General features: G+C 39.7%; 1 protein-coding gene across 14 annotated transcripts in view; it reads left to right on the top strand.

The window, feature by feature from the left end:
- NDUFAF6 (NADH:ubiquinone oxidoreductase complex assembly factor 6) overlaps positions 1-18666 on the top strand; it is a 47142-nt gene that overhangs the window by 8823 nt on the left and 19653 nt on the right. For 6 of the 14 annotated variants that reach the window (XM_030483548.2, XM_030483636.2, XM_030483606.2 and 3 more), the window contains 6 exons: positions 657-713; positions 2115-2217; positions 3747-3880; positions 5427-5528; positions 8510-8566; positions 9068-9198. In XM_030483548.2, coding sequence (XP_030339408.1) covers positions 657-713; positions 2115-2217; positions 3747-3880; positions 5427-5528; positions 8510-8566; positions 9068-9196 — 582 coding nt within the window. In that variant the 3' untranslated portion in view covers positions 9197-9198. Of the gene's footprint in view, positions 1-5; positions 554-656; positions 714-2114; positions 2218-3746; positions 3881-5426; positions 5529-8509; positions 8567-9067; positions 9203-18666 lie in introns of those variants that run through there. The other 8 variants (XM_030483589.2, XM_030483580.2, XM_030483598.2 and 5 more) reach the window with 4 other exon arrangements.

The following is an 18666-nucleotide window of genomic DNA, read 5'->3' as shown; positions in this document are numbered from 1 at the left end:
AGTTTTGTTTGTAAATATCTGTATGTGTGATGGCAGCCTTTCTGACAATGTGGTCTGCAGAATTCAGCCTGTGTAAGAGGATTGAAGGTAAATTGGATAGAAGGAAGTGGTATAGGAAGGAAGTAAAATACAAGATAAGAGCCAAAAGAAGAATGTGGAAATATGAGATGCTGTGGGATACTTTTTAAAATAAACCCATAATATTCATTGTATTACTTGATTAGGATGCTGTCTTTACAGTATGTATTGGTATGTTGTACTGATGTTTTCTTGAAAATTTATGGAGGCAGTCTTCTTATTGCTTGACTCCCAAAGAACCTGTGTTCTCTTTGGACGTAATTATCTGCAAATACGTTGTGGGAATGTAAGACTTCATAAAAGAATAAATGACTTTCAAAAAATATTTTTAAATAGATGCTCTCACTTAGCTGGCTTGATGGCCAACATTTCACTTTTTGTGGCAACAGGTTGTAACGAAAGCCAGTTGAAAATCTTTGTATTTGAAGAAAATTCTAATTTTCCACTTTGATTTAACCCAGTAAATACAATCCTTGTAAGAAGAGTATTATCTAAAATATATTTCAGCCTTCTTTCAGAGTGCAGTCCTATCATCACTTTGTATACATTAATAGGATGTTTTATTTGATCATTTTCAGGCTGTGAAGAGGCATAACTTGACTAAAATGTGGTTTATGAAGATCATTGATGAAAGAGTAAGTGTTTACCGTTCAAAGTCTGATTCTGGTTTTAGTCACAGTTGGGTTTTTCCCTCTTATTTTTGTGTGTTTGCGTGTAAAACAACAGCTTAAGTAATTACTCTTTTCCAGACAGTAGTTTTCTCTTTAAGAATGATACTGCTGTGTTTCCTTTTTGATATCCCTGCTCATAAGTTCTGTTCTTTCTAGCCAAAACGGCTGATAGCATCCTCTGTTTAGTTTTGCTTTAAAATAGATGTAGTCTGTGAGTCCACATTTTCTTGTTCTCTGCTCTGGTAATATCTGTGCTCATGTTTTCTGTTGCTGGTCTCTCTTGCTGATTTGAAATGGTTACGCCTAGAGGTAATCCATTGGGAATTACACTTAGATACCTTTCTGTATGTAAGTGAGGGAAGTTCCATCCTACAGGATTAAGTAGTAAGGTCTCTACACACAACTGTTAAGAATTTTGGAAAACTACGTTGCGTTGGCATCATCTTGTTCTTCCTCACCTTTTCTTACAATGTCAGTTTTGCCCCTGAACAACCTTCTGTAGTGGTGAGTCATGGGTGTGAAATCTCAAAAATTAAATGACCCATCTGAACCTTTCTGCCACACGTTCCTGCTTCTCCTTAGCATGGCTGTGGAGTTTTTTCTAAGCAATGCTGTAAATAAGAGCATTCCAATCACATTCATTTGAAAATGTCCACACTTTTCTTGGGAAAAAACCTGAGAGGAATAGTTTCACTGGTACAGTGGTGCTTGAAAGGGCAAGAATGAATAGCTGAGGGCAGGGATTTCTTAAGCTAGCTTTGCTGCTAAAGTTAGTGTCTCATGAAGTTATACCTTGAGAAAATTGATGGTCCGTTACTCGTGGAGTGTCATTCCTATTTCAGAGGGGTTTTTTAATTGCAAGACTGGTATGTTTTAACAAGAGCCACTAGGAAAGGAAGAATGATGGAGGATGTTATGGTTTTGGGTGTATTTGCATATGACTTTGAAACTTGTGTGTATTTGATGGATTGATTTCAGTGCATGTTTTAAGAAATACATCCCTATTTACCTAAATTTCTCTGTGCTTCTGATGAAAATTAAAATTGGCAACCCCATAGTGTAAGAATATCATACGATGTTTTGTTCTGGCTGTATCTTTCTTTTTTTATGAAGAATTCTGATTTCCTGTTATTGCAAAAAGTTATATTTGCTCCAGTAACCAAACTTGGCGGCAGTTGCATGTAGTTATTTGGGTATGTTAGACTTGCTATAACTACTTACGTCTACGTTTATGCTGTTTTTCTGTCTCTTAGTTTTGTCCTTTTTTAAGTCTAACAGTGAATTAGGCTGACACGGCTGAGTAATAAACTTGTGCAAATAGCAGTTCTATTTACACTTTACTGGAGTTCTGTGTTCATATTACAGGAGAAGAATTTGGATGACAGGGCGTACCGCAATATCCAGGAGCTTGAAAAGTATGCTGAGAACACTCAGAGTGCTCTCTTGTACCTCACCTTGGAAATGCTGGGTAGGCATTTTCCCCTTTTAAATTTTATTGGTGACTCCAAGTGCAGGTACAGTATTTACTGATGTTTATAAAAAGCCTGCTCTTTTTCCACTGGAGTTTAATGTCAGTAGAAGTTGTCTTAGGTGATACTTCAGATATCTTTTGAATGCTCAACCATAAATCTGGAACTGCACCACACCTGTCCTAGAACTCTGTTCTTTCCTTAGAAGCTGCTCAGAGGAAAGCTCATTGAAGTGCAGCTTCCTACTGCTGTGTTGTTTGTTACTTTGTTTTCTCTTTTCCTGCTCCTTGTGGTAAATTCAACTCTTCACCCTGTTTTCTGATTGTCCCACTTGTCAGAACACCAAGTGCTGTAGTTTATTCTGCAGCTGTTCTATGTTGCAGTGATATACACTGGTTATCTTGTAACAGCTGACTTCCAACTTTCCTTGCTGATGATGTACATTTGGGTCTGAATCTTTTCTTCTTCCTGAAAGTAGGTTGACACTCAATGATTGAATAGCTAGGAAAAATGTGACAAAGATGATAGGACCCTTGTGGTTAAGAGCTAGTATCTGTGTCATGTCTGATGGAAGAGTCACAGAAGGGGAAAGGACTGTTCGTTTGCAATGAGAAAAAGGTAACGTTCTTTTAGGTGTCCGTTGCATTATGGAAGTCTTATTCCCTGTATGACTTCAGATATAAAAGAAGGGTGAGAATTATTATTATTTAGTAGTATTTAGTATTATAGTAGCTATATATTCCTCTTCCTTATCAGAGTAGTCTGATGGAAGGCCAATGCTGAGGTTAAAACAGCTTAAAAAGAAAAAAAAGAGAGGCAAGTAGAAAGAGAGAGATGGTGAGCACATTCTTCTTTGGAAGAAATGAGGAACCTCTCTCTTAACATCTGATGTTCACTTCCTCAGTATGAAATCAGTTAAATGTTGCAAGTCTCTTTCTGAACATCTGACTGAAGAAATGTTCAGTTGCTTTGGTGATCAGATTCAGTTTGCCATGCTACTGCCTCATCGCCCATGACAGCGCACGGGGGCAGCAGAAATACAGTTTTGGGGCAGCGGGCATAAGTGAAGGACCATTCTCTTGGGCTTCAGTGTACTGCTGAACTGGCTGCAGCTAATCATGAAACCATGCTGTAAGCATTAATGCTTGTCAGGAATCTCACACTTGAATTATTTTTCTGGCAGACAAAACTGTTCTTGGAATGCTGTTATCCTGGGAAAAGACATGACAATGAACATGTGTATGTGTACTGATGTATTGCATCTGAATAGGTGCTACCCTACTAAGTATACCCTTTGCAGAAACTGCAACAAGTTGAGAGGCATCTTGCTCCTGAATGTGGAAGTCAGTGAGTTTGCCTTCTGCTTTGCACCTCTGAGATGAGATCTCAAGGCAATTTATGAACAGTTTTATCATGGACCAATGCACTTAACTTTCCTTAAATATGACTGTGATACACATCAGGAAAGACTATACCCCTCACAAGTCCTGACAGTGTGTTCCTAAACAGATTATTTCTGCGATTTCAGGTGTGAGGGACGTCCATGCTGACCACGCAGCCAGTCACATTGGGAAAGCGCAAGGCATAGTTACCTGTTTAAGAGCAACTCCATATCACTGTACAAGACAAAAGGTCTTTCTTCCCATGGACATTTGTATGTTGGTAAGAGAAGCAAGTTGTCTGGAATTGCACAGGATAGTGTTTCTAACTGTGTCTCTCCATGCTAGGTGTGAGATCATAAATTATTAGGCCAGAAACAAAACATGTACAAGATTAATGTGTAGAAGTACACATATGGAATGGCACGTTTTTGTTGTTGTTGCTTTGCTTTATTTTGTTTTTCTCTTTTTTTCTTTTCGTATCCCCATGAAGGAAGCACTATGAGAAATCCTGCTTCTGAACCACTATGAGATGGTGTAGTCCTGCAAATCCTGCAGTTCAAACTGTACACCTAATTTGCATTGGAATTTAGCAGGTCTTGCAATTTGGGTAAAATGGGATTAAAGATTAAAATGTTTAATTGATGTTCTCTGGCTAGATCTGTAGGTATCTTGGCTGTTACTCCTTCATCTCCAGTCTTTAAACATTAATGCTGTTCTTTTTATTTTTAACCAAAATTTATATAATTATGGTGATGCTTAAGGCTGCTTAAGGCATTTGTGTTAGTATTTTCTGAATATCATTTCAATACGATTGAAAGTTTTGATTTGAAGTTTAGTAGTTCAGGTAGTTGCAAAAACATAGATACTAATATAGGTCAGGGTTATAAGACTGCAGAAAGGAGCTGCACCCGGCTTTCAGCCCTTCTGGAACTGGATGCTATGGAAGGCCTTCCAAGTATTTAGCTTTTCAAACATAGCCTGAAAATTCACAGTCATTGCTTGCCACGGAAGTGAAACTGTAAAAGCAGCTTGCATCCCTTCTGTGCAGACTGAGCATCCTGTAAGCATTTCAGCTGCTGGCAAGAGGCACAGAGTTCTACTGGAGTCTCTGCCTCCTTTGAAGCCTACCTGTCTGCCTCTATACAGCTTTCATATGTCTGAGTGTGGTTGAGAACAGGCAACTGGTGCGGTTCTGATACACCGTATTATGTCTTATATTGGTCAAAGACTGTGATCAAAGAATAAGTCTGGGTTGGTTATTTTTTTGGGGGGTGGGGTTTTTGGTGGTTCTGGTTTTTTGGTTTGGTTTTGGCAGTGGGTTTGGGTTTAGTTTTGGTTGGTTGCTTTTGTTGGGGTCTTTTAGGTTGGGGGTTTTTTTTGGGCAGGCTTGGAGGTGCACAGCGATCCCAAGATAATGACTTGCCTCATAAGGCAGCGTGGCTTCTGTGTTCGCTGTTACTGGCTTTCTTCTGCCTAATACTGATTCTTGGGTTCTGGTTTTAAAAATTGAGCATCTAAACTGATGTAAATTCACAAAACTTTAAAATCTGATTTGTTTAGCTGACTGACCACAGAGTCTTCAGGGGACAAATTCATGTGGAGAGAGTCTGCACCAACTATTCTCTTTGTTATCTTGGTATTTTTTTTCTCAAGTGACTGGCCAAAAAACCCCCCGTGGAATTAAAAAGGGCGGTGGTAAAACATTTAGGCTGTTTCAGTCTTGTGTCATTAGTTCGGTTGCTGGGACAGGATTTTGAGAAACTAAAATGGAAACTTGATATTTATTGAGGGTTTTTTGTCTTTTTGATTTTCCTTCCTATGTCTAGCATGGAGTTTCACAAGAGGATTTCATAAGAGGCAAGCAAGAGAAAAACGTGAGAGATGTAATTTATGACATTGCCAGCCAGGCCCATATTCATCTAGAACATGTGAGATTCCTTCCCTTTTATTTGTTTAATTAAACATAATTGATGCTAGGCTTCACAAAGCGTTGTGCGTATGTGGTGGTAGAAGACTTACAGCTGCGTACTTCACTTCAAATATTTTACCTTTAATTACTTTGAGAGTTTAAATATATTAAAAAAAAAAAGAAATCGAACCAGCAGAAACCACCACACAAACCCTTTAAATACTACAACTACTTCTGTTAGAATATTATACTTATCTGTATGTACAGGAAGCAGTTTACTCACAGCCAGGTCCAGTTGCATCTGTATAAATACTGCTTAAAAGCCTTATTACTGGGAGAGAAACTTCAAGCAGACTTTTCTAAATGCAGCTTTATGCCAGCATGGGATCAGCACCATAGAAAGCACTTCTGCAGATGGTATTTCACAGCACCGGGGAATGGCTGCCAGGAAAGCAGAGCATGTTGCCTTTAACTGCTGTTCGTGTCTGTGGGAGCAGGGATTCATTCCCTGACATGACCAGCCATGCTCGAAGCTATGTTGGGAAAGGTGCTTTCTGTTTATTTCTTTCCTGGCTCCCATCCACGTGAATTAAGAAAAGCTTTTTTTACTTGGAACAGTGGATAATGATTCCTGAAGAACTGCAGAGTCCTGCTCTATTTTTCTTTTATGCTCTTATTTTAGCTACATTCTGAATTGCTTGTTGGTGCATAATACAAAAGCAAAAGAATGTTTTGTCAGCAATACTGTGTCTGCCTTTATATGGAAAAGCAAACTTGCAAGAAGTACTGTAAAGAGTTTATGTCTACAGCTACATGTGCACTCGATGCTTCCAATCTGAAAAGATACCACTTCAAAGGAAAGAAATGCCAGATTTATCTCTCCATTTACAACATTAACATAATCCTCAATTACAGCATTAAGCTGTGATCACAGTATTTTATGCAGTAGAGATAGAAGGGCCCTTCTTGATTTTTCTGAAGGTAAGATGAGGCATGCCTGGTTTCTTCAGTCAGTGATTAGTTAGTTGATTAATGTTTTTATTTTTTGTTACTATTATATAGCCTTGGGCTTTATTTTTAATACAGACTATTTATAATTTGCATGTAATGCATACCTGTTCATGGCGTTTCACCCGATGCCTCAGTTTTTGTTGTCACATGCTCAAGGAAACTGTTTATTCCACTTAGGAGCAGGGAACAGAGTTGAGGAAAATGCAGTCCACTATCTGTCTTTTTTTTTTTGCCCACCCTTCAACACATAATGTACAGTGTATAAACCCCATTGACTTTGACTGCAGTTGTGGCTTACAAAAATGCCAGTGCCTGGCCTGAAACGCCTCATATCAGGGATGGGAGGCATGGAAAAGGTGCAATGTGTATTTATTGTCCAGATGTTTAAGATTTGGTTGATGGTATTGCATGGAAACTTTGTGCAGAAGCAGGGAGAGAATTCAGTTCTTCAGAGCCTTTCAGATAATTTGATAATAACTAGGGCGCTGGTGCCCTGGCTCCCAACGTGCCAAACCAGCTTCTGAAGAGAACAGGCAGAACCTTGCCCCCCTTTCTTCCCACTCCATTCCTAGAGCCCTGCCCATGTTTTGCTCTGGGAGGGTCCTCTGGAAAATATGCAATGTGATCATGTAATTGGAGACTACACAGAACAAGTATAAACACAAGGAAAGCAGATTAGGGCAGCATTAGCATTTTATTCAGCTGAATGTTGATCTTGGCAACCCCCTTTTTTTTGTTTTTTTTTAATGGATAGGCTCTATCATCTTAGTTAAAATAAGAAAAGTCCTGTCTGAATACTTGCTTCCAGCCTCCAGCATCATCAGCGAAGAATAATTGACAGTGCAAGATCTCTAGAGTGTTCAAACGACTTGAACTGGCAATAACTGGCGGTAACAACAGGGTATTAACCTCCGTGATAATCGGATGGTCTTTGGTAATGCAAGGATAAAGATACTTTCTCCCCTAATGGATGAAACAGGCTTTTGCTGGCAACATTTGCTGGGTGTTTCAGGACTTTAGATGAATGTAATGGGCCGCTGTCTTTGAATGCATCTATTTGCCTGTATAAAATCACCATCTTGTTTTGCCTGAGGGTCTTCTCAGCCGTTTACCCTCTGTCTTAGTTGGAATTGCCGCGTAGGGTAAAGTTTAAACTTGCAGAGAGGTTTCAACAATCTCAGCACTTGTTACACAGACCACAGATTTTGGAGGATGAGGGTAACAGTTACCAGCCCTGTTTCACAGTCAGAAGAAATATAATCCTCACATGCTAAATTAAGTCTCAGCAATATTACATGAAGCATATTGTAGTAATGTGGCACTTTGCGGAGGAAAGTTTCTGAAGCGTGGTCAGCTCTTCTTGCTGCTGCGACTGATGACCAGCAGAGGGCAAAATAAGATAATGATGATTGCAGTTTGCTTCAGGAATTGTGTGGTTTATCAGAGTTAAAGCATATAGTAAAAGTGCTCTGTCAGTCCCACAATGATCCCTTCAGAAGCCTGCATATATATTTACGTATATCTCCATCTCTTTCTCTTAAGCATCCCTTCTTTTGGCTTTTTACATTTCTCTCATTTATGCTAGATCATTATGGACTCAATTTACCAAGGGGGGGAGGGTTAAACTGTATTTGTTAAATCAGATGTAACATGGAACTTTGTTGGAACAAGGCTGCTAATTTACATTGGTTTATTATATGTAAACTGTAAGGTTGTCAAACCATGTAAGAATTTCAGCAGGCCTCTCCCAGCATTGCATACTTTCTGTGTAATTCCTTTTGTGTATAGCGAGGGATGGTGCTGGCTTGTGCATAATGAAAAATTATAGTTTCAGTATGCCAAAATAAAGAGGACGAAGCTCCTAATGCAGTCTGTTGCCTCTAACCATTATATATAGTACTTGATGTTTAATGTGAAATGTTATATTCTCCTGATAAGTATGTTTGGTTTTGTTTTTTCTTTCTCCCACCTTACCCCATTTACTTTCAGGCTAGATCTTTCAGTAAGAAAGTTCCTGTGAAGGCATATCCTGCTTTTTTCTGTACGGTGGGTGTGATATCATGCACTCTTTAAGTGATGGACTCATTTCTGTGCTAGTATGTTTATGAAGAGTATGAAATTAAGCATGGTTAACTAATGCTTCATGTGTCTGGTCTGGGGGAGGATGTGATCCCTAAAACTTGTGAAAATCATAACGCCTGCTTGTGGAACCTCATAGTTTTGATCAACACTTCTAATCCTTCTTTAACTACATCACTGTGCCCAAGATGTTTGCATATTCATAGACCATTGTTCTGATGCAAGGGCCCAAAAATCTTGTCTATTTGTAAAATTGGCTGTTTGGTCTAATAAAGGATAATGCTTCTCTTCACAAAACCTGCCTTTTATATGTCCTCTATATGTGATGGTTATGCTACCGCTTAATGAAACAGGCAAATCATCAAGCCTTTTCGCAGTTCCTCATTTGGTTTCATGTATTGCTTTTTAAACTTAATGTCCATTTTATTGTGTGCACCACATGGATTAAGCTTTTTTCTTCCTTTCTAGGTTGCCTTAGATGATTATTTATGTAATGTGCGAAAAGTGGACTTCAATATATTTCATCCAAGCTTACAAAGGAAGAGTACATTATTACCATTGCATTTATATATTAGATCTTGGAAAAGAACATATTAAAGGTTTGGGTTTTTTAATATGGGTTCAGAGTGCTGAGTTTTTTCTTTAATGCCTTAACTTGATAAAATTGTTAAGTGTCTAACTTCACACTTCTGCAAAGTGGAGTTCATGGGAAACAGCAGATGCACATGAACTGTAGCTGTCAGCTTGCTGGCACTAGTTAAGTTTGTTCTTGGAATATTAGGCTGATATCTCTGCTTCACATGTCTGCCAAGTCATATGTCCTTGTCTGAGATTACTTTTTTTGTCTTTCCTGTAGTAACAGCAATATGACAGAATTCTTCTTGGACAAATTCTGTGCTAATGGATACTTCTGACAGTTCTGACACTTTACTGAGTTAAAAATAAAAAGACTGCTTTGTTTGTGCCCAAAAGCAGTTACAGTGAATGCTTTATAAACCAGTTAAGCAATTCTGTTTAGTGCAAGGAGCAGACTTCTTGTAAGTAGTAATGATGCTTTATAGTAGGAAGAATGAGCACATATATTTGAATTCAAGAAAACTGTCAGGAAAAGCTTTAGCTGTTTTAATTATGTCAAATTTCAGGCTGGTGAAATAGAGGTGTAGTACAGAAATCAGTTAACTGTGTGTTGAGATTGAGTGTTGAAGTGACTATAGGTAGTGGGAGGATAGCTTTGCAACATACGAAGAGAACCCTAGCACGGTGTTTATCTCCAGCTCAGCCAAAGGGGTTTTCACTCAGCTCTTGGCTTGGCTGTATCTTCCTCCTGGCCTCTTGTCTCCCTGTTGTTGCCCACAGCTGCCATGGTTCATATTCACGATGTTGCTTAGGACACTCTCCTCCGTGGCTTCCCTGAATTCCTTTCCTTTGGTACTGTGAAGAAACATATTCCTGAATGTTCCAGGTCATTTGAGTCCTCCCTCTATAAAGATACTGCTCTGTATCTTTGGTGGGAAATTAGTGGGAGCGTTGTACTGTGCATCTCTTAGGAGATGCAAGGTAAACGTTTCTGTTTGAATTGCTGTTTGGTAAAGTAATACTTCCAAACATCCGACTTGATTCAACTGCACAAATCTGGTAGCTAATTCTGCCGTCACCCTTGTTCTAGTAAATAGCTGCTTTTTCCAGAGAATTGGTTTTTTTTATTTGGGGTTAATCTCCCCAGATGCTTGGTTGTATAACAGCATCCTGTGTGTTAGTGTACAGTGCCTCATCATGAATTTCTGAGAATAAGAATCATGGCTTTTTTTAATCACGGAAACTGTCAGCATAGTAGAAATCTTACAAACCCAACATTAAATCCTTCATTTGGTGATTTTTATTTTACATGTTTGAAGTTGGTTTGTGATACAGACCTTGGTTAATTCTGCAGTTTCCTGTTTCCGAGTAAGACGTTTATCTTTGAATTAGTTCAACTCAGGATCTTGGTTTCTATACTACCAGAGGTGTAATAATCACCTCCAGGTTATTAGGAACCTAGAAAAATCTGTGTATACTGTATTGGGAGAATACTGGCTATTTTCTAAAAGTAAAATCTTAACAGGCTCCATCCACTTCTCAAGTCAGCTCCTGTATCTTATCTTTGGGGTTCTTGGATGTGGCAGAGGTCTGGTGAAAAGAAAACATTTCCTTCCTATGCAGGCATGGCAGCAGTTCCTGCCACATGAACAGCAAAGGCCTGGGCTGTGTTGCTGCTACCAGGGCAGCTGCACATTCGCTCTGTTTATTTTGTGTTCTGCAGAAAGCATTGCAGATGTCTCTTTCTGTGGCTGGTCCTTGTTCTGTTCGGAGCGTGCTGAGTCAGGACAATAGCGGCAGCCCTGTGCCCTCTCAAAAGGAATCGCTCTCCTGTAAAGTGAACTTTTGGCAGGAGCGCAGTACAGTAAGGAGGAGGAGAAGGAAAACCATGCAGTATCTCCAGTGCACTGAGCTGCTACAGTGGTATCTTGCTTGCAGGCCACAAGGTCAGCGCTTAGCTTTGGTGTTGAAGTGGAACAAATCTTGACAATGTGCTTACAAAGACATAAGTAGAAGGGCTGATTTGTTGTAGTATAGAAAAGAAGCCATGTGATGCAGTGAAAGGTTAGCATGGTGACTTAGTAAACAGGATATGGAATAAAAAAATTCAAGTTATGACTTCAGTCACAAGAGAGTTCTGAGTGACCTCAGAAAGTAAAGTGGCGCTTTGAATTGCAAGTGACAGGAGGCTGCTTGAATAAGCAATCTGTCTCCTTTGCATCCTTCAGGGAACAGCTCTCTCTTGGATGGCTGTGCCTGATTCTGCCTTAGGGACAATGTTGTGAACAGAGGCATTAAATACCTGTCAAGCAAGGTACTCTTAATTTGTCTGCTTTCACTAGTATCATCTCCTTTTATTTCTCTATAGCAGTTCTGATAACTTATAATTCTACATCCTACAAAAATTTGTCTTATTTCTCCTTTTTGTAGGTGGTTTTGGTTTGTTGGGGGTTTTCTATGTGCCTGTTGGACCTGACAAAATACTTTCCCATATTGGTGCTCACTTACTGGTCATTCCTATCAGAAAAGCAAGTAGCAGGTCTGTTGCTAGATGCTAATTACATGCTTGAAAATAATTTCCATGTCTGGCTAGCCTGGTCCATGTAAAGCAGCAGTCTAGCAGGAGTCCTCCTCAATGACCTTATGTGTTTTGTGTATCTTTGATCCGTGTTGTCTTGCTTGCTTTTGGTTAAGCACAGAATTGCATCCCCATCTTTCTCTTCAGAGCACTTCACTGGAGTCTGTTCTAGAGTCTCTTTGCACTTAGATGTGCAAGTTCAAGCTAGCAAAACATAAGAGTTGTATTAAGCCCTGTAACAGATTTTATTTTGTCCATGATAGGTAACAACTATGGGATCAAAAGTCCTGAATTAATGGAAACACATCAGACATCACTTACCTAATGATCTTGCAGTTTAGTTGGTTTCTCAGTTAGCCGCATAATAGTAAAAACAAACCAAATGAAAGATTAGTTTTCAAGTCAAAATGCAAAAATCTCAATCATCACTTGTGAGAAATGTGTCCTCCACATTGTCCCCGTTTCCCTCACAGCTCAGCACCTCAGTATCTGCATCTTATTTTGGTCCTCTCTAGTGTCAAAGTGTTCAACAGTACCAGAAAACGCTTTCCAGCCCTAAACACAGGAACTGCTATACTGCGGAAGGGGAGAGTCATACACATTTGTCTTTGTGTTTTTCAAAGGAAGACACAAGAGGAACCATTTAGACTATTACGAGCAGTCTCCAAAAGACTAAGGATTTTTTTTCTTGCTGCTCTGATGCCAGGTTAAGAACTACAAAGGTTTAGTTATAAAAGGATTTAGAAGAGGATACAGTGGTATGCTGAATGTTCTCAGAACCTGTTTTCCATTGTGTTTGCTGATAGCAGTTGTACTTGAAAACTTAATTTGTCTTTCAATTGTCAGAACATCTCCATCTTTTTTCAGCTTTCATGATTCTTCTGAGTCTACAGAGTATTTTTTTTAATGTGGCTCAAAATGGTGATCCTCAATCACTTCGAATCCACTGAAGTTGATCCAGTAAAAAATTGTGATAAATAACATCCATGGATACATAAATCAGGACAAAATACACAAGCAATCCTTTACCCTTCAGACCATACATTGATTGGTATTTGCCTTTATAGACAGGCAACAATCTGCAGCAAATGGAGTTTAGCATTCTGCTCCAGTAGGGGCAAATTATATATGCAGTGGGTTGATCTGTGGATATTTTAGATTCCCTGTTCCAGGTCAGGCCCCTCTGTATCTGCATGAAGTCGGAAAGGCAGGATAGATGCGCATTTCTGTTTTGTGGATGAAAACTGCTGGGAGTCTTCAGAGGAGGATGCTGGTTTTCTTTCTTCATACTGGAGAGAACTTTGAAATCTTTAACTGTGCAGTACTAGGTGGTTGAGGGGTTTTGGTCAAGTCAGCAGTAGAAGACCACTTGTAAGTTGTAGCTGCTCCTGTAGAACCTGCTGTAAGGCCTAGGAGCAGCTACCCAAGCATTCCTGTCTGGAGCTGAGGACTATTTTGCTCTGTGCACCTGAGGGTGAGCACACTCCCTTCTTTCTCAGGCCGTTCAAACTTTCTATTTTATTAATCTGAAGACTCCAAAGGAATAAAAAATAAAAATGTAAAGCTCTCTCGGTCACTGTCCCGAAGGCTGGAATTTGCCTAAAACCAGAAATCCTTTTTGTTGTTATTGTCCATAACGCACAAAATCCGCAGCTTATTTCAAGTTGCAGGTCGGCAGTGTGTGACAAGGCAGGGCATTTTGGTTGTCTAATTAACTTGTCCTTTTATAAAATCAGCTCAGTTGTAGTTTAGCAGCCTAAACATTCTTTAAGCACCTGATGAATGCCCACTTAACCTTCATATCCATGACAAATTGCTCTAATAGGTTGAAACATCTTCTTTTCCCAAATAGCCACAAATGTGTGCCTTCTGTTTGCCTTTCCCTATGGGCAGTATCTTAGCTGGAACACATCAGGTTGGTTGGGCATACACATCTGTTATGCAAACATCTTGATGATTTCACTCAGATATTCAGTACAGCATCATAAAAATAGGGCTGGAAAGGATCCTGGGAAGCACCAGTCCATCTATTAGCAGAATCAAATACCGCCATAGCATCCAGTTATCATTTTATGGATGAAAAGTTATGCATAAGTGGATTATGTTATGCATTAAATAACAGGATTTTTTTTGTCAGAATTTGGAATTTATGATTTATTGTAGTCTCAAACTAATTTTTGCTTTCAGTTTTTCAGGATTTACAGCTATTTGCCAGGATTATTTTAAAGCAATATAAAGGATGTTTTAAGTCATATTGGGGTGCCAATGAAGCAAGGAGGGTAATACATCCATAGGTGACTCTCAGTTACAGAGTGACTGTCCTCATGTTTGCTGCCTGCTACTGCTCAGTCTTTAATCTGTGCCAGTGAGAGAGGGGCTCTAGCAGGGAAGAGAAACTCTGTGTGTTGATCCATCTTGTATGCTTTCCTACACCAGAATTGCAGTGCTCTGGAGAATCAAAGCCAAAGTGCTGGGGCCGGGCTGGGAGATTGTTTAGACTTCTCTTCACTCTATAGTTTAAAAACCCCCCAACCTCAAACACTTCTAAATTCAGAGGGCATGTCTAGTTTTGCCAGAGTGTATCTAGATGCTGTTTCTCGCCATATTACTGCATATAATCAGTTAAGGCTGAAGCGTGAAAGCTTAGGTTTTGTAATTTCACACCTTTAGTTACCCCAGGCAGAGCAAAACATTGTGGTCTAGGACAGCCATGCCTGTTTAGATTGCCACGCTTAAATAAGTATAAAATTAAATGAAGGCGAAAGAAAAATAGTTAAGATGTAACTCTTGGGCTTCTTCAGTGTCAGAAAAACCACATTCCTTCAACATAGTCTTTGCATATGGCATTCTGTTTTAGAAGTCTGGTCTCTGTTCTAACCAAAAGGCCCAAAGGTTGGCTGCTGTTTTCACTCTGTACGAATTTAGAACCCTCCACAAAGCCAGATTAATATGATTTGTATACTTAACAAACCCTACAGTCTAAACTTTTAGTAAGGTAATATGCTTTGAACTGCAAAAACACTATGTCTGTGTGGCACTTGGAAAGCCAGAATGTATAAAACTTAGCACTTTCTGAAGTTTTTGCTTAAAAAAAAAAATTATCAGATTAGTCTCTAACAAAGAGTAGAGAATCATCTTTTGCTTGTAACAGCACAAGTTTAGAATTCAGCATTATTCATTATTTAATGAACGCTAAAGTTAAAAATGACATGAATGTTCGCAGGGACAGAATGAGACACATCTATCCGAGGAAACAAAGAGTTATTTCTGGTTCAGCCTCTGAGCCATTTCTTCTCAGGCTGCTGGCTAGCAGTTTGGCTGTGGAAACGGAGGAAAAAGAATGCTGTTTGGAAGAGAACTGAGTTTCTGCAATGAAAACGGGATGAACACCAAATAAATAAAAGGTTGTTCTATGTTTATATGAATTTCTGTTATAAACATTATTTCTAGGGAAAGGCCATGCTTCTTGTAGCTACTCCTTTGCCAAATTCTTTCATACCTTAGGCGTACAACAAGTGCAGCCTCTTGGTTATGATGAATTCTCATCATATGAAAACTCAGAGCACAAATGATGGATTTTGTTAGTTTTCCCTTGGCTGATTCGGAATTGCCCTCAAGCAGTTCCAAAGAGATTTTGAATACACAGATGGTGAGCAGAAATCCTTCCTGTGTCAAAACCAGCGATCCTTTTGTGTCAGTATCAGAGAAGTGATCCATCAGAAAATGAGCTTGGCTTGAGCCTTCCTGGCTCTGTTGTTTGTTACGATACGGTGTGAAAGGGTCATTGCTGAGTCTCATCTATATGGTGTGTACAGCAGAGGGACAGAAAGAAAAAGCAGTGCACTGTATTCTATCTTGATTTCACTTCAAAAATCACCTATCTATTTGCAATTTAGCTTTTAAGGTATCTTAAAATATTAAACTCTGGTAATAGTTATAGGTGGACAGAGCTCAACCGAAAACTGAGACAGAGCCTACAGATAACCATCTGAATTCAAGTTCACAGCTTGGGACTAAATTTACAGAACACACAATTTTAACCCAGAAGGGTTGGGAATCAGTCTGCACTCTTGAATTTGACTCCCCAGGTTTGGGTTCTGTTGTATGCGTACAGATACTGGCTCTTATAATAGTACATCAGTGCAAGCTCTTCATTATGCAACGGTAGATGTGATTTTAATGCAACTCTCAAAACCTTTGCAACAGATTTTTTGGAAGATATCTAACAGCCAAAGATTCATGTTACTAACATAAGCTTGACAAAATATTTTAAAACGACATGAAATTGCAGATGGTCCTGTTTTACTGGACATGTTGTTTATAATACATGAGATAGACAAATGTTGTGCTTTTTCACAGCAGAAAAAAAGCCCATACATTTCCATGTTTTTATTTTAAAAGGGAAATGCTTAAAGCTGATTACTGCATTATGTTCTTTTGACTGCCTCTTACTCGTGTTACATGGAAAATAAGAACCATAATACATCAGCTTTACGAATGTTAAATGCAATTCCATAAAAATGGTGTGAGAATCTTTATTTGTCACTTGGCTCTTTCCCAAGTGTGGTCTGGTTGCTGCTAACAATTTTTTTTCTTATGCCAAGAGTAAAATTCTAACCCCACATTGACGCAACTGAAGTTAAATCACTCGCTGACCTGAGCTGAGTTTAGAGAACCGCAGTGTTCAGAAATGATTAACAGCAAGTTTCCGTGGTTCATCTTTGGCTCTGGTCAGCTGGTTAGTTGGCTGTGGTGGGTTTGCCAAGAACTAACTGCCCAAAGGTTAGCAAGCAGGTGTAATGATTTTTCAAATACAATGTATACTTTTTATTCATAAAAGGAACAGAAATAGATGGCAGCAAAACTTTAGTAACATATATTTATACCTAACATATATTTTAATTCATTTTGAAATAATCATAGAATCACAGACTGGTTTGGGTTGGAAGGGACCTTAAAGATCATCCAGTTCCACCCCCCTGCCACGGGCAGGAACACCTTCCACTAGAGCAGGTTGCTCCAAGCTCCGTCCAACCTAGCCTTGAACACTGCCAGGGATGGGGCAGCCACAGCTTCTCTGGGCACCCTGTGCCAGCGCCTCAGCACCCTCACAGTAAAGAGCTTCTTCTAATACCTAATGTAAATCTGCCCTTCTCTAGTTTAAAGCCATAATTAATAGAATCATTCAATCATTGAATAACAATTTTCAAAAAATAATTGACATGGTACAAAGGTGAAAAAAGGAATTAGATAAATTTAGGGATTCATTGTCAGCTGGTGCCTATTAAGGAACATATCAATTTCCATCTCTATCACATGAAGCCCACATTCCTCCCTACTCCCCAAAAAAGAAGCCTTACTGGAAACTCAGTTAATGGGATAAAGACGTAATTGCTCTATTTTTACTTGTTTTTCCTAAGCCTCCACTAGTGGTCACTGTTGGGGAGAGGGCACAAAGTCAAACACCACTTAGGGCTGCTGTTGATTTTCTACAACAGGGTCATCTCTTTTGAGCATTACGGAGCTTTTCTTTGTTGGGTTTTCGTTTTGTTGGTGGTTTTTGTTTTTTTTTTTCCCCTTCTATTTTTGTCTACAACAAAACGAACAGATTCCCAAAACAAGTGAGGAAGTGATAGGAATGCAAAAGAAAACTCGCAGAAATACTCTAAAAAAATAAATTTGTTGATAGGCAACATATATATGTCTACACCAGGGCTTAAAAAGCTACCACAGCATTGTTTAGAGAAAGAAAAAGCATTGATATAAAAAGCTTTTCATGCATGCTTGGTTTTCTAGCTGTTGCTTTCTGCATAGAATCCAAGCGGCTTGCATGGGTTTCTTGACTACGTGGGAGATTTGCTCTCCTTTACCAGGCACTTTCTCCTTAGCACCTGAGCAACCGTAGTTTGTTGGCTCTTCATCAGGGTCCACTGGAAGGGGCCATATCTGTTAGTTGCAGAAGGGATGTGGGTTCAGCAGCCCTGCTTGCTTGGTCACTCATGGACCTGGGAACATATCTGAACATATGTTAGTGGTCTTTTACAGCTGTCCATGCAGAAGCTTTTGAATGTACCCCACATCCAAGAGGTATGTCTGTTACAAGAGTGAGAGTGCCAGTCCTTCATTTCTGTTCTTCAGTAAACCCTTAGGGCAGCATTCAGCTCAGGCTGAACACTGGCTGGATTGAGGGGAGAAACAGATGGCCAGGTTGCTGTTCTGTAAGGTGGGAGGACATGTGTGCTTAGCCCTCCATGTCCTGCTCGCCTCCCCATGTCCTTATCTCACCGTGAGAGACACCCAACTTGGTGATGTGGCTCTTGCCTATCCATGTCCTTGTCTGAGCTGGGATAAACAATTCAGATGAAATTCAGAAACTTCATTGGGTTCATTATCACCACTGGAAAGCCCCCCCACCTAAATACTCTCTTTTTTTGCCCCACAGAAAGCAACCACATTATTGCTCAATAATGTGAAATGTGGGAAATGAAACCCTCCTATATTGCATGTAAGTGAAACTGTCTTAAAAAAAAAAAAAAAAGGCCCTCAGGCCGTTTTCCAGAGCACAGAGTTTGGCACCAGAGCGGCACCAGAGCAGTGCATGGTGCTAACACCGAAACGGGAGCTGTGTTCCCTTCCTTTCTGCTCCACAGCTCCCCATACACTCCAGCCATGCTCCTGCTCCAGCAGCACCCATCACTGCCTGGGAATCTTGGAACGACCAGATCAGCTGCTGATCAACCGGCCAGATCTGGAAAACACTGCTATGGATGACTTGATGCACAGACACTAAAAACGGTAATGGAAAGGAGGGAAGGGGCTCCTTGTGTTGATGGTTCCAGCAGCTTCTGGTGGGAGCTGTGCTAGCAGACCTGCTGTAGTTTATCCAAGCTGACCAGAAACTCTTCAAACTAAA

Source organism: Strigops habroptila, chromosome 1, assembly GCF_004027225.2.
Source record: "Strigops habroptila isolate Jane chromosome 1, bStrHab1.2.pri, whole genome shotgun sequence".
NCBI lineage: Eukaryota > Metazoa > Chordata > Aves > Psittaciformes > Psittacidae > Strigops > Strigops habroptila.
The sequence above is the reverse complement of the archived record's forward strand: the minus strand, read 5'-3'. Positions and strand labels throughout refer to the sequence as shown.